This window comes from Odontesthes bonariensis, chromosome 17 (assembly GCF_027942865.1).
Source record: "Odontesthes bonariensis isolate fOdoBon6 chromosome 17, fOdoBon6.hap1, whole genome shotgun sequence".
Classification (NCBI taxonomy): Eukaryota; Metazoa; Chordata; class Actinopteri; order Atheriniformes; family Atherinopsidae; genus Odontesthes; species Odontesthes bonariensis.
In genome coordinates this window covers 17,931,305-17,944,226 of record NC_134522.1, presented here as the reverse complement: position 1 = coordinate 17,944,226, position 12,922 = coordinate 17,931,305, and the positions used below count along the sequence as shown (strand labels likewise).

The window sequence follows — 12,922 nt, the reverse complement described above, 5'->3', positions numbered from 1 at the left end:
GTAGCAGACTGTGGAAAAGGGTGCTCATCGTTTCCACCTACCTATGAGGATGTTGCTGGTAGATGTGTGGCGCTCTCTCATCGGCGCGGGTTCACTGCACACACTGCTGCTGCGGCTGCTGGTTCTGGATGAGCTCGGGTCATTGGGGTAGATGGTTATACTACTGGTCATTTTACTAGTGGTGCTCACAATGGGCTTAGTTGAGATCTTGGGTTTGCCATTTGTAGACAAGGGTTCTGAAATCATCACTTCCTTCCTGTCGATCTCAACTATCGCGGGCTTGATGACTGCTTTTGACCTCAGCGCTTCACGTGGGCTGCACACTCGCTGGATCTCAATCGCTGATGGGGTATGCATGGACCCCTGGTGGCCCCCCTCGGCTAACTGCGTCCTGGTGTGCAGCTCTTCATCAAATGAGCTCCTGGAAGAGGAGCCCTCTGAATGCGAGTCATGTACATGAGGGTATCTTGCATACCTGGAGGCTGCCATCCTGCTGCTTACAGTTGTACTAGTCTCACTTACAGGTTCTGGTTCAGAGGGTTTTGAGCTAGTAGATTCTGTTTCAGAGGCAGAGGAATGACCTTCTGACCCCTGGTCATTGGGCAACAGTGGAGTAATGTGAGATCTGTAGGCTGTGTATGATCCATTGGCTTTGGATAGGTTGGATGCCACAGATACAGAGACTGATTCTTGAACCTGGTCTAAGGATTCCTGATCAGAGGCAGAAGCCATTTCTTTCTCAAGTGCAGTGAAACTGTTGATGTTACTGGAGCTGTCAGGCACCACATCAGAGTTGTTTGATTCGCTATCACTACCTACGTAAAGTTTCGAAAACTTTTCTCTGCTCTTTTTAATATCCCCGTCAGTCTGTTTGAGTCCTGGCCTCAGTGACTTCTGGTCATTAGCTGCTGGGGGGTATCGACTAAGAACTGAGACTTTTTTAACATCATTAGAAGTCGTGTTTACAGAGCTGTATGTGGCTCCTCTCGTCTTTTCCTCTGCAACTCGTGCTGCGTCTCTTATTCCGTTGTCAGATGACAGTGTAGATCCTGGAGCTTTGGGTGTCCTCCTGCTCTTGTGAGCAGGACTGAGGGCTCTCTTTGACTTTGGAGACTTTGGAGAACTCTCCTCAGAGTGGCTGAGCTCTTTGCTCCTCAGTTTGGTTTCTCTCTTATGCTGAGGAGAAAGCTCTCTGTTCCTGTGCTTGGGGGAGCTTGGCTCTGAGACAGTTGCAGCACTTCTATATTTAGGCTTCTCTTGTCTGAAACCCTTCACAATGATCTCCTCATTCTCAGCTTTGCCGTTCTCCAGGACCTTAGCAGGGCTGTTGAGACAAATGTTAGTGCTTCCATTGCCATGTTTATCCATGTTGCTAATTCCATTCCCTCCAGTTCCACCTTTTCCACACAGCTGCTTCCTTAGCTGATCCACCTGCCCACTTAGTTCAAGAGCTCGGCTTCGTTCTATCTGGAACTTTTCATGGAGTTCACCATTTTTGGACTCGGAGTTCTTCAGATCCTCCTCCACGATCTCCAGCTGCTTAAGACGGTTCTTTAGCCTCTCTACTTCCAAAGCCAGCTCTTTAACTTTGTTGTCCTCCTCTTGAGAGCCTTCAAGGCTGCTGTTCTTCTCATTCTCAGATTTGTTAACTATGCCGATGTTCTCATCAGCCAATTTTAAGTACTCAAGGCTCTTCTTGCAACCGGTTCGTTTTGTGGATGACAGCTCATCCTCAATTCTTGACCTCATGAAATCGGTATGACCAGGGTCTGTCGACAGGCGATTTTTATGGTGGTCCAGTTTCTCTGTCAGCTTTAGAATGAGCTTCTCATCCTCTCTTTGTTTCTCCAATAGCCTCTTGCGCTCACTTACAAAGGCCTGAGTGAATCCCTTGAGTTTCTCAAACTCCACAGCTAGAGCTTGCTCTGCTCTGTCCAGTTTAGTCTCGGACCCTTCCACCTCCTTCAAACGCCCTTTGAGCATTTCCAACTCGGATGAGAGCTTCTTGGTCAAGTTCTTCTCCTCATTGAGGCTAAGGCAGAGTTGGCTGCAGTCAGACTTGCTTTTAGCAAATGCGTCTTCCAGCTTCTCCAGTTCAGCCATCCTGCGCTGAAGACGTTCAATCTCTGCCTTCAGCTCCTTTGTAAGGTTTTCCTCCTCTTCAAGTTTCTCTCTAACTGTGCGGCATAGATCCTCAGCTTTGCGCACCTCTTCATCTTTACCCTGGATCTTCAGGAGATGTTTCCGCAGGGCCTCCACGTCGCCAAGGAGTGACGAGTTGCTTCCCTCCGCCTGGATGACCTTGTCCTACAGAGGAGAGAGAGTTCATTAGTCTGTTTCGTGCGTTACATTTCTGTTGCACCCATTTGCACACACAAACAAACAAACAAACAAACAAACAATGTAAGAAGTCACCCTGTACCGACCTGCAGGTCAAGAAGCTCATCCTCTGATTTCTGCAGCTTGTTGGTTGCTTCCTCCAGTTCATCCAGCCTTCGGCCGAGACTCTGCAGCTTGTGCTTCAGGTGGCGGTGTGTCATGTCTTTATGATCAGACATGGCTACAAGGTTTGGTGTAATGTATCAGATTGGGTTGCACTGTTGTCCAGTTTATTTGATGACAACGTGTTGAGGGGTCCACATCTGCGTGGCAGTGATAGCAAGTCTTAAAGGCTCCTTTCTCTTGGCAGCCTGTCTTTCTTGTGTTTTTTTCCAACGGTCTCTTTAAGACTTCAAAGTTGCCTCAGAGTGGTGTTTAGCAGACAAATCTGTCATCTGGAGGAGGGAGAGAGGAAGCAACACTTAGTCATTTCTGATTTGTCAATGACAATAATTAGCATTCTCAAAAGTAGCCCTGTAAGCGAAGCAAATGAGACGAGACGCATAGAAATGAGTTGACAGCTGACTGCACCGGGTGCCAAATCACAGCCGGCACTTATATGGTTTTATCTAACCGATTTAACACAAACTTAAAAACAAGACAAACGTGACCCAACGTTAAGAAATGCACTATGAATACAATGACTCATGATTTGGCACATATATAAAACAAATACTCAGATTGCATGTTTTCAACCACCACAAATATAGACAGGAATTAGTTTCTTAATCAACATTAAGCTTGTTGACGTTTTCATTCACAAAAGGAAACATTGTGTAATTTGTGGCAAAGGTACGAGTCCTCAATGTGACGATAAACCCTGCATTAACCGAACACAATACACTGCCACTTGTTACGTTTTATTGCCCCTTCAGCCGCCATGTAGTTCACCTTGCCCGTCCTTCCAATGAGCTCAGGATGGCACATAGCTTTCACATGTACGACTGCGGATGGGGGACAAATCTGCACAGGCTCCAACACACAGACCCACACGCTTTGTTGTCTCCCTGCTCTCGTATCCCACATCGATCTCTGCTCGCTTGCCTGCCTGCTTCTGCTGACACCAGCATATCTCAATCACACCGCCCTCCTCCCCTGCATGGCCAGCCCGTCACAACACTACAGCATTCCAAGTCCCCTGGGACAGAAGTGATGATAAACAAAAACAGTGACCGAGACCATTACCTCCCTCGTCCCACCATCATGAGCGATATCACGGTGAAGAAATCGCATTATTATAATCTCGTTAGTCTCTACTGCTACATAGTGGGAGGGTTGCGTTTCTACTTTCATTACAACGCATTACTTCCCATATGAAGGCCTACCATCGCACGGAGATCATGACAACACGGATTATTTGCGCATTACTGTCAGCAGGGCCATCGCAGATCTAACAGCTAACACTTGGGTTTCATGAATGATTCAGGTAGTGGGTTTCCTAACCCCTGCTTCTAAATCCTATCATTCCCCTTCCCCCCATCATTCAGAGCTTCTAACACTGACCGCAAAGGAGGAGGAGGAGGAGGAGGGCTATCGACCTAAGGGTAGAATACAACATCTGCGCACATCATCACTTATTGACCCCCAGACAACAAGCTCCATACTGCTCCATGTCTCCTCTTTCTTCTGGTTTATTGTGTTCAAAGATTCTCTCGGAATCTGCAGAGCCCTTACATGAAAGGACTGTTTTCTTTGACATTTTACTGCTGTGAAAACATCAACCAGCACAATAAATCTACTGCATGTTCCCCCATCTCCAGCACATGAACCATGTGTGTAGACGGTATATAAAAACATACAACATGTCATTACGGTTTACTCCAGGGTTGAAGAATACATTTTCTATAGCTTCATTTGGTGTAAAGAGCACGCAGCAGTTTACCCGCAGTTCATTAAACGTCTTACTGAAAATTAACCAAAATGGTAAGCTTTTAAAGTCAGTGGATCAAAGAATACTTTACGACAAAGTACAATGAGAACTCAAAAGTGTTCAGCTGCAGAGATTTAATATTTTTTTTGCTTTTCATGAGGTCTAGTGGTTTGGTAATCTTCTCAGGGAGTATAGTACATCAAGGAAAGAAAAATACATGAGCTTGGGGGGTGGGAAAGGCAAATGGGGGAAAGTTTGGAGGAGAAAGCTTCAAGTCTTCAGGCCAAGTTGAATGCCAAAACACCTTTGTCATCAAGTCATTTTGTGAAGTATCTGCTCTACTCATCCGAGGCATGTCAAGGGAACTGTAGCTGGAATTTTCCTCTGTTGTCTTGAGCTAGTCGCTGTGATCCAGAGTTGTCCCGACTGATCCGATTCCAGTGGAGCAAAAATAAATCAAGCAATTCCCGTATAGCCATCAAAAACAGACTGGTCATTGGTTCAAAAGATTTCAGGTCAATTCTTCGTGACAGCTCATCAAGCTGCAGAATGAAGCTCAGGGAAAATGTCACCACAAAATAAAACAAGTGGCATCCTTTTAAACTGTGCGACTGAGGCTTTATAGACAACTAAACTAAGCAATAACTTAACTTACTGTCCGAACCAACTATTTGAAATATCCTTCCAGTTCTCTTTACATTGGTTCAGCTTTGACACATTCCTAATCATCTCGGGGTTTGATTTTGGTCTCCACAAGGCATCTCAGATGAGCCCTGTCCTGGTTAATGATAGCATTTTGCTAGGTCAAATTACCCCCGTCCTGGCAGGCTGCCTACCTCTCCTCTCATTCTCCCTTTATTTCTTTGCCAGTTCTCGGCCTCCCTCTCACATCTCTCCCCTTCATCTCTTTCTGACACGCACACCAGTTCAGCCAAGTGTGTGCTTTTAAGGGGTGGCAATGCGTGTAAAGTGACTTTGGCAAGAGCCTACCACTGCTGCACCAATCAACATACCTGACTCACTTATGGCCTCGTCGCATGCAATCGGGACAAGACAGGAGGAAGTCAGAAGGAGGAAAGGTAAGATGGAAAGGAAGAAACAAGTGAGAGAAAAGTGAATGAAGCAGAGGAAGTGCAGATCATCAGCACTCAGTCTAAGATTAAGACGAGTTCAATTTTAAACCAAGGCCCACACTCATAAACCTAAATATTCCAGCATTTCTTTCCTTTTCCACACCTGGATACTCACACATCAGAGGGACATTCATACATTTTTTTTTTTTTTTTTTTTTTTTTTTTTTTACAGCAGAGCTGTTTGGCCTAGAACCTTTTTGAAAAAGCGGAGAAGAGAGGATAAAGACAGACAGAAATAGGGCAGGAGTGAAGCCTGCTAAGGTTTTCTGAACTGGACTCAAACGGAGTTTCATTCCCTTGTTCTGTGCTTTGTTTGACAATTATGAAAATCCTGTAGGGGGGTTGAAGCTCTGAGGCAGGGAAACTGCCCCCCTTTTTGCAGACACATTCCTAATGATGAACCAACCAGGGCACTGCCAGTCCTCCACTCTGCCACGTCTGCTCATCGGGGTGTCTGCAGAAGCTCATTATTTGGGTTATACTGCCAATATCAAGAGAGTATTTTATAATTAAAAAAATTAAAAAATCCAGGACAATCAGCAGCCCGATATTATTTCCAGCAGATTCCAGTGATTGTCTTCAGACTGGATTCCTTATCGTCTTTTGCAGTGGCTGCACCTCCCTGACTGTGCTGCAAACCGGTTTGATTTCTAGAAACTGTCTCGACAGTAGGACATTCTGACAGCAGATCATTATAAAACTTTATAAAGCATCTGAATCATACCTCCATTAAAGTTAAGGTTGCACTGAAAACAGCTAAAACCAAGCCTCGTTCGGCTAGCGAGCGGTGTTGTGCATCAATGTGTTAAAAAATTAGCAAGTTCACGAAAAGCGTTATTCCGTTTTTAAATCAAACTTCATCAACTTAAGAACGCTATATACAAAAGACCTCCTTGAGTCATGACATGTGATGAGGGGCGGTGTGTGAGAATGCAAATGCCCAGACGCATGTAGGCTGGCACGTGCTAAAAGAACCAGTCACAGAAGCTGTAGACTGCTGAACAATAAAGAGATGGTATGATTCAGACCTCTTTGACAGATGGATGAAGACAATGGTGGGGAGATGGTGATATAGGCTGATTGTATTCTATTTTGTTATCCATCTAGAACAATAGCAGATCTACAGTCGTAGTTTATACTGCAGGAATAGAATGTCCTTTTGGGATTAATAAAGCATTGTGTGTGAAGGGTTCTTCTTTTTTTTCTTAGACCAGCAAAACTTGAAAGTCAAACTTTGTTAAGGAGGTCCCATCAACCCTTCATGTGCTCCCTAAACACACACGCACGCACCAAGGTTACAATCATGCACCATATGATTAAGGCTTCAGCCACTTTCTTCCTGCCTGCCCATTGCCTTTAGTACATTCTGTTCCCTCCATGAAAAAAGAAAAGAAAGAAAAAAAAAAAAGAAAAAATATTCCCCCTCTCTGTTGCACTTGACATTAAGTTGGAACTTCTGGGTTAGAAGCTCTTCTGCCTCATAAACAGTATTTAATAAAAGGGCCCCAGTCCAATCAAAATGCCTCGACCACATCTTCAGAGAGGGTTTTTTTTTTTGCCAGTTTGAATAAGTGTCACAAATTCTGTGTATTTGCGCGTGTTTGTGCATGTGTGTGTGGCGGGACAAATGCAGTGGATGTATGCTGGCGCAGCAGTGGAAGCCACAAGATGGTGGAGACCTGACGCTTGGCCTGCATTTTTCCGTTTTTCCAAGAAAGAGGAAACCGGCATCCCATAATGCTCGGTTTGCCGTTTCCTGTGCTGTCATGTTACTTTTTTACTCTGTTTCTTTCGCTCTTTTCAGTTTTGTGCTGCTTCTGGAAAAAAAATGGCAAAATGAAAGGCGGTGTTGCGTTTCAGCGAAGAAGAACAAAAAAAAAAAGGATCCTAAGGTCAGGGAGCTCATACGGTGGAGAGCAGAAAACTGAACTGCAACACGTTCACTGCCTGGATTCTTTTTTTTTTTTTTTTTTTTTTTTTTCAAGTTTGTGAATGAACTGGCCACTTGCTTTAGAAGAACCAAAATGTGGTGAAATAATGGGTGAAAAGAAATGTCATATTCAGTAGAGAAAAGAGATTTGTTTTTTAGAGAGAGAGAGGGGGGGGGGGGGTTAACCGCATTATCACCACAACAACAAAGCAGATGCTGTGCGCTTGCCACTCACTCAGCTTGGACACTTCTTTCTGAATTTCCATTCATTTGTAAACCATCTACAGTCAATTTCAGTTTTACATTGCATGCTCTTTCGAACCCGCAAGCAGAGACAAAAACAAAGCAAAAGTAAGCATAAGTTAGAATAAGTTAGCCCCGGTATATTCTTAGCCCAAAGGTGGTGAAAGGCGATGCTTAGATGGGTGGCATATATTTACATGAATAGATTTATCCATTTTATTAGGTCAGATTTATTTTGACACGCGTGCTGAAAGACGCCACTCTCCTTTTGGTCTTAGCCCAGTGACCCGCAGCCTTTTCTCCCACTCTCCTCTCCTTTGCTGCCCTCCCCTGACCTTCCACATCAAGAGTCTTGTTGCTAGGGCTCAATACCAGCAATCTGCCTCCACGGATGGCCACGATAAGAAGATGAGAGAAAGAAAACGAGGGCGGGCGGGGATGAGAAATGCCAGAGAAAGAAAGATGAGAGAGTAAGACGGAGGTGGATGGGTGAGAGAAACCAAACCACAGGAGTTACAGTGTGCGAGAGTTTTCATGAAAGAGAATAACAGTTAATACACATACACCACATTTTTGGCTTCTACATTTATGACCCGATTGAGAATGTGACTTTGAAGAGGTTCAATAAAATGCAAAAGCTCCAAAACTCTTTTGGCGTCCCGCCTAATCTTCAAGGCTGCACAGTAAATTAAAACGTGTTCTTCAACAAAAGTCTGCACTGCATGCGAGGCGACGTCCACAAGTTGCTGCTATAAAGAAGCAGAGCAAAGGAATTATATCAGATGCTCTATTTAAAAACAGCAGCCGCCAGAAATACTAACCAGTCAGTATCTGGCTCGTCATCGAGGAGATCTGAAGCCAAGGGGACCCGGAGCAACGTCAGTCCACTCATTCAATTCAGGAGAAACACAGACTATCACACAGAGGCAGGCAGGGAAGACTCGGGGGTCGCACAACAATTGAGCGAATGTCAAAACACAGACAGGTCTGCGTACTCACTATAAATCCATGCTGGCTTCCAAATTGGGACTTGACAGATCTAATTTAGCTGAGCCAAATCTACCCAGGTCAGGTAGTTTATAGAGGTATCTGATAAGCAGGCAGGGGTGAAATGTCAGCCAATGTTGGCTTATTACAGTACCTGATGGTCAGTATAGGAGACTACAGAGCAGAACTGTCAAATATACGGCATGATTGTATTACAGCACCATGCATTTAGTCCTTCAGAGAAACTTTATGTCACAAACGTGTTCCTGTTCTTCCCTGCACGTCTCCTGTCTGCATGTAAGTGGCCCCTGATCGACTCAGTATAAGCTCTAAGAGGATTCTTTTGTTGCAGGAAGAAGTCAAAATGTTGGACCCATAAAGAGCGCTGCGGGAGATGTGAAAGCTGTTGCTTGATGCAGTCAGTCTCAGGAATTCTGTAAGAGAACGTCAGCAAACTTTGTTTCAATTCAGTTGTGCTGTATCAGGTAAAGCATCTGTAAATTTCCAGTTGTAGGTCAGGGAATAATTGCAAATCCAAATCAAAAGCATCAGGCCAAACCTATGGATCAAAATCGACACCATGATTAAAGCCTTACCTATATTCAAAAAGTGAAACTATGAATGTAAATGCATGCCAAGTGGAAGATGATACAGCCAAATACGTGTGGTACTGTGTTTATGAACACTTGCGCATGCATTTTAGATAAAGACAAGCTTGGCAACGCTTTGGTTTTTGATGCAAACACTAAATTCCTTGTGACTTGCCATCAGGTTCTCGTGAAATACCCCCCACCCCCACCCACCCAGCTCCACTGCTCTAATCCAGCATGTCCTCAGCCTGCTGTCCTCTTTGCTTAGGGTTAGAGGTCACTGACACAGTAAACATGTAAAACACTCCACAAGAGAAACTGGGGCAAACGGGAGGGAGGGGATGATTAGGGGAACAGACTGTGCTGTTTCCTACTGCAGTTAAGCCCAAATGAATTGAGATAAACTGGTTAGAATGTGGGGAATAATCACTTTTTGTTGCCAAATAGAGTGCTCATTGTACAGATCGCAACGGACACATGAGTATAACGGACATGGGAGCCACAATAAAATGTGTGACAAGCTACTTAGTGACAGCACACTCAGCTGATGGTAAGACAAGAACATGAGTGAGATCCATGAACAGCTCAGTGACGTCCAGTCCCTGTCGAAATGTTGGACACGCCCACTCGTTTAAAAATGAAGACAGGGGAGGGGTGTTTGACCTTTCGTCTGGTACTGTAAGCAAGTTGTGGATAAAAGTCACATGCATAAAGAGAATTAACACTAATATGGTGAACAAATATGTGTCACTGCATAGAATTTAACCAACAACCCGAAGCTCCCAGTTGCATTCCCCTCTCGCTCGCAATATCCAGTTTAAAACTAGATTTGAATGAAAATTTAAAGGCTTTTTTTTTTGTCACAGACATCAACTTAGACATGAGGAAGAAGTGATGAGCGCTTGGTGGCCAAATGTTTTAGCTGAAACTCAAAAATTTATATGACGACATTCCACATTCATGTTTTAAAGGATAAAATGAGGAAGTGTTGATATTTCCTTCTTTCTTTTAAAAATAAGTCACTTTCAGCATTTCTTTCTGCCTTTGTTATGTTTTTGCGTTGCATTGTTAATTTCACAAAGAGCTGTTTGGTCGAGTATTAGGGCCCCGGGAAGAAGGTGGTTAAAGGTCACAGGTTTAATCTTTACAGCAGTCAGCGTGTTCATAAAGTGTTGTAAAGCGTTGCTTTGACCAGAAGCCAACACGTCCCGTTAACACATGCCTGTAGCAGAATCACAATGGCATCTGCAAAGTGAGGGTCTCAGGCAGAATCCATACGGAAAGAAGCAAAGATGCGTCAAAGGGCTGAACATGAACATCGATTCATCCCATCTGGAGAAAAATTCCTTGTCCTCTCATTAGCAGAGCTGTCGGGACCTACTTTACCCATTTAAAACTCTTGACAGCTGAAAACACTCATAAGCGAGCAGACTTGAGCTAAAAACCTTACATGACCGTATCGATGCTCACAGATTTGCAGCGTCGCGTCTGACAATGAGCTGAACAAGAAGGAATGTGCATGTGTCACCATTTCACACTGATAAGAGAACATGAAAACATCACAACATGATGACACTTGTTCAAGTCAACACTGGTTAACTATCAGTCTGTCTGCGAGTGTGTGTGTGTGTGTGTGTGTGTGTGAATAAGTGTCAGGCTGAGAAAGAATGAAGGGAGGCTAACAGGCAAAAGTTAGGCAATAGCTGGAGTGATGACAAGAGATGACAGTCAAATGATTTAGTCTTTCACTTGTTAGTTCTACATATTTTGTCTGTTTTTTTAGTTTTAGAACTAGAGGGCACCTTGAAACATAATGTCATATTAAATCGGGAGTTATATCGGGGCAGATAGACGCATCTTTCACAGTTTTCCCACAGTTACATAAAATAAATGGCCAGAATACTTTACAGTCTCATCAAATCTACCTCAAAAAGAAAAAGAAAAAAAAACTAAATCCACTGTTAATAATTCAGCATTCCACTGCTTTGTTTCCTTTCCATTATCATCAACATACTGGGCACAATATTACCATAACATAAGATAATAAACCAAATCCTTCATTAGGGAATCAACATCAAATTAGTCATCTCAAGACACTCAACTTATCATGACACAGCTCTTTTCCAATGTTACCTGCAATGCCACTGGTATGAGATCATACCAGTGGCATTGCATGACATGTGACTGGCTCATAACAACTATGCTGTCGAGCAACCTGATACCATGATGTGGGATAACCTCAAAATTTCAAAAGATGATTCACATTCACCTGTGACATATAACACAGCAAAATAAAAAAAAAAAACTGACGAACTTTAGACCTGGACACTAAATCCTTCAACTGCAAACAAAGTGTGAACATTAAAGGATGTCCTGAGCACTAGAGATCATTGGACATAAGCTGGAATGACTGCAATATTTTTGTCAATATTAATATGTAAAGTGTTCCACTCAATGAAAATTAAGCAAAAGAAAGGCATTATTTTCTGCCACAAAGCATGCCGCCTCAATCTGGGTGACAAGAAAAACTCCACGCAACAACGTGAGTAACAGCTAATTCACTGGTCCTGCTCTGCACGCCACTCACTGAACAAAGTAAAAGCAGTGGAGGTTTGTTCTTTGCTCTGATGGGCAGAGCTGTCAACCCTTAGTCCAAAGAGCCCCTATATTTGTCGCTAGACGCCATTTTGTTTCTTGAGGGGCCTTAAAATTGTGATATGAGAGATATCAGACGCGCAAGCTGGGATGGTAAATATTTCTCTGAATCCTAAAACTAAAAAGCAATAACCTGTTGATGCCTTGAGTTCAGATCTTGACTTTCGCCAGACGTGACCATTTCTACCATTGCTTTAACTGCAAAACTACAAAAATATGGATGTTGGAGGAGCAGTATCTACCAGATTTATGTTCAAAACACTTTCTAAAACGTACTCAACCTCTGTGGGATGAGTAGGCATATAAAGGAAATGTAGATTAAGTGTGAAAGACAACAACTACTTCTCATAGTTAAAGAGAAAGTATCACTGTACTATAGGTTCAGAAGTTATATCGCTTTTTCATTTCTTTGCCATTTCACCTTGAAAAGATCAAGGACGACAGCATCTTATTTACTACTCATTCCTTTCTTTCGTCACCTTCTCTGTTTCTCTACCACCAGTCTCATCCCCTGTCATGTGACCTGTAAATGTCACCCCAACCCCCCACTTCTGCTGCTGCATTCCTTCGGTTTCCTTCCCCTGACCTTCATCCCTTTCTCACTGCTTTTTTGCTACATTTATGCGTCCTTTCCTCTTAAACCTAAGAGAGGAGGTGATGAAGCATCAAACTCTCCGCTGATAATTAATTGGGCCTCTCGCATAGCGCAGCTCCCCCACTAATGGCGAATCCATAAACACCGTCAGTTCATTCAAACCCATCAATAGCTCTCAACATAGAGCCCTTCCACCTTCTGCCTGGCTGCTTGACATCCTCATTCACTGCATTCCCATCCTAACACAGGGCACGCAGACACACAGGACTTGCTTGCCAGAGCTTCATCACCCTGAGCCTTGGCATTAGCAGCCCGCTGCGGCTGAATGGACAGCTCAGCGGCTCTCTGATGAGCAAGCGAGAGAGAGAGAGAGAGAGAGCGGCGGCAGTAGAAAAACCTTAGGCGGAACAATTGTGCAGTGCAGAATGTGTGTAATAATGCAAATCGAGCAGTGACGGACAGAGGGGAGGAGTTCCACAGAATGCAGAACAGGTAGCGGCCTTAGTGGATTAATGCAGCAGTGGCTGCAGGAGCGGGGAA

General features: G+C 43.9%; 1 protein-coding gene across 2 annotated transcripts in view; it reads right to left on the bottom strand.

Annotated features, from left to right (window-relative positions):
- luzp1 (leucine zipper protein 1) overlaps positions 1 to 12,922 on the bottom strand; it is a 43,161-nt gene that overhangs the window by 13,521 nt on the left and 16,718 nt on the right. For both annotated transcript variants that reach the window (XM_075448762.1, XM_075448763.1), the window contains exons 3-4: positions 2,427 to 2,774; positions 42 to 2,307 (exon numbers count right to left, since the gene is read on the bottom strand). In XM_075448762.1, the coding sequence (XP_075304877.1) occupies positions 42 to 2,307; positions 2,427 to 2,558 (2,398 nt within the window). In that variant the 5' untranslated portion in view covers positions 2,559 to 2,774. The remainder of the gene's footprint in view (positions 1 to 41; positions 2,308 to 2,426; positions 2,775 to 12,922) is intronic.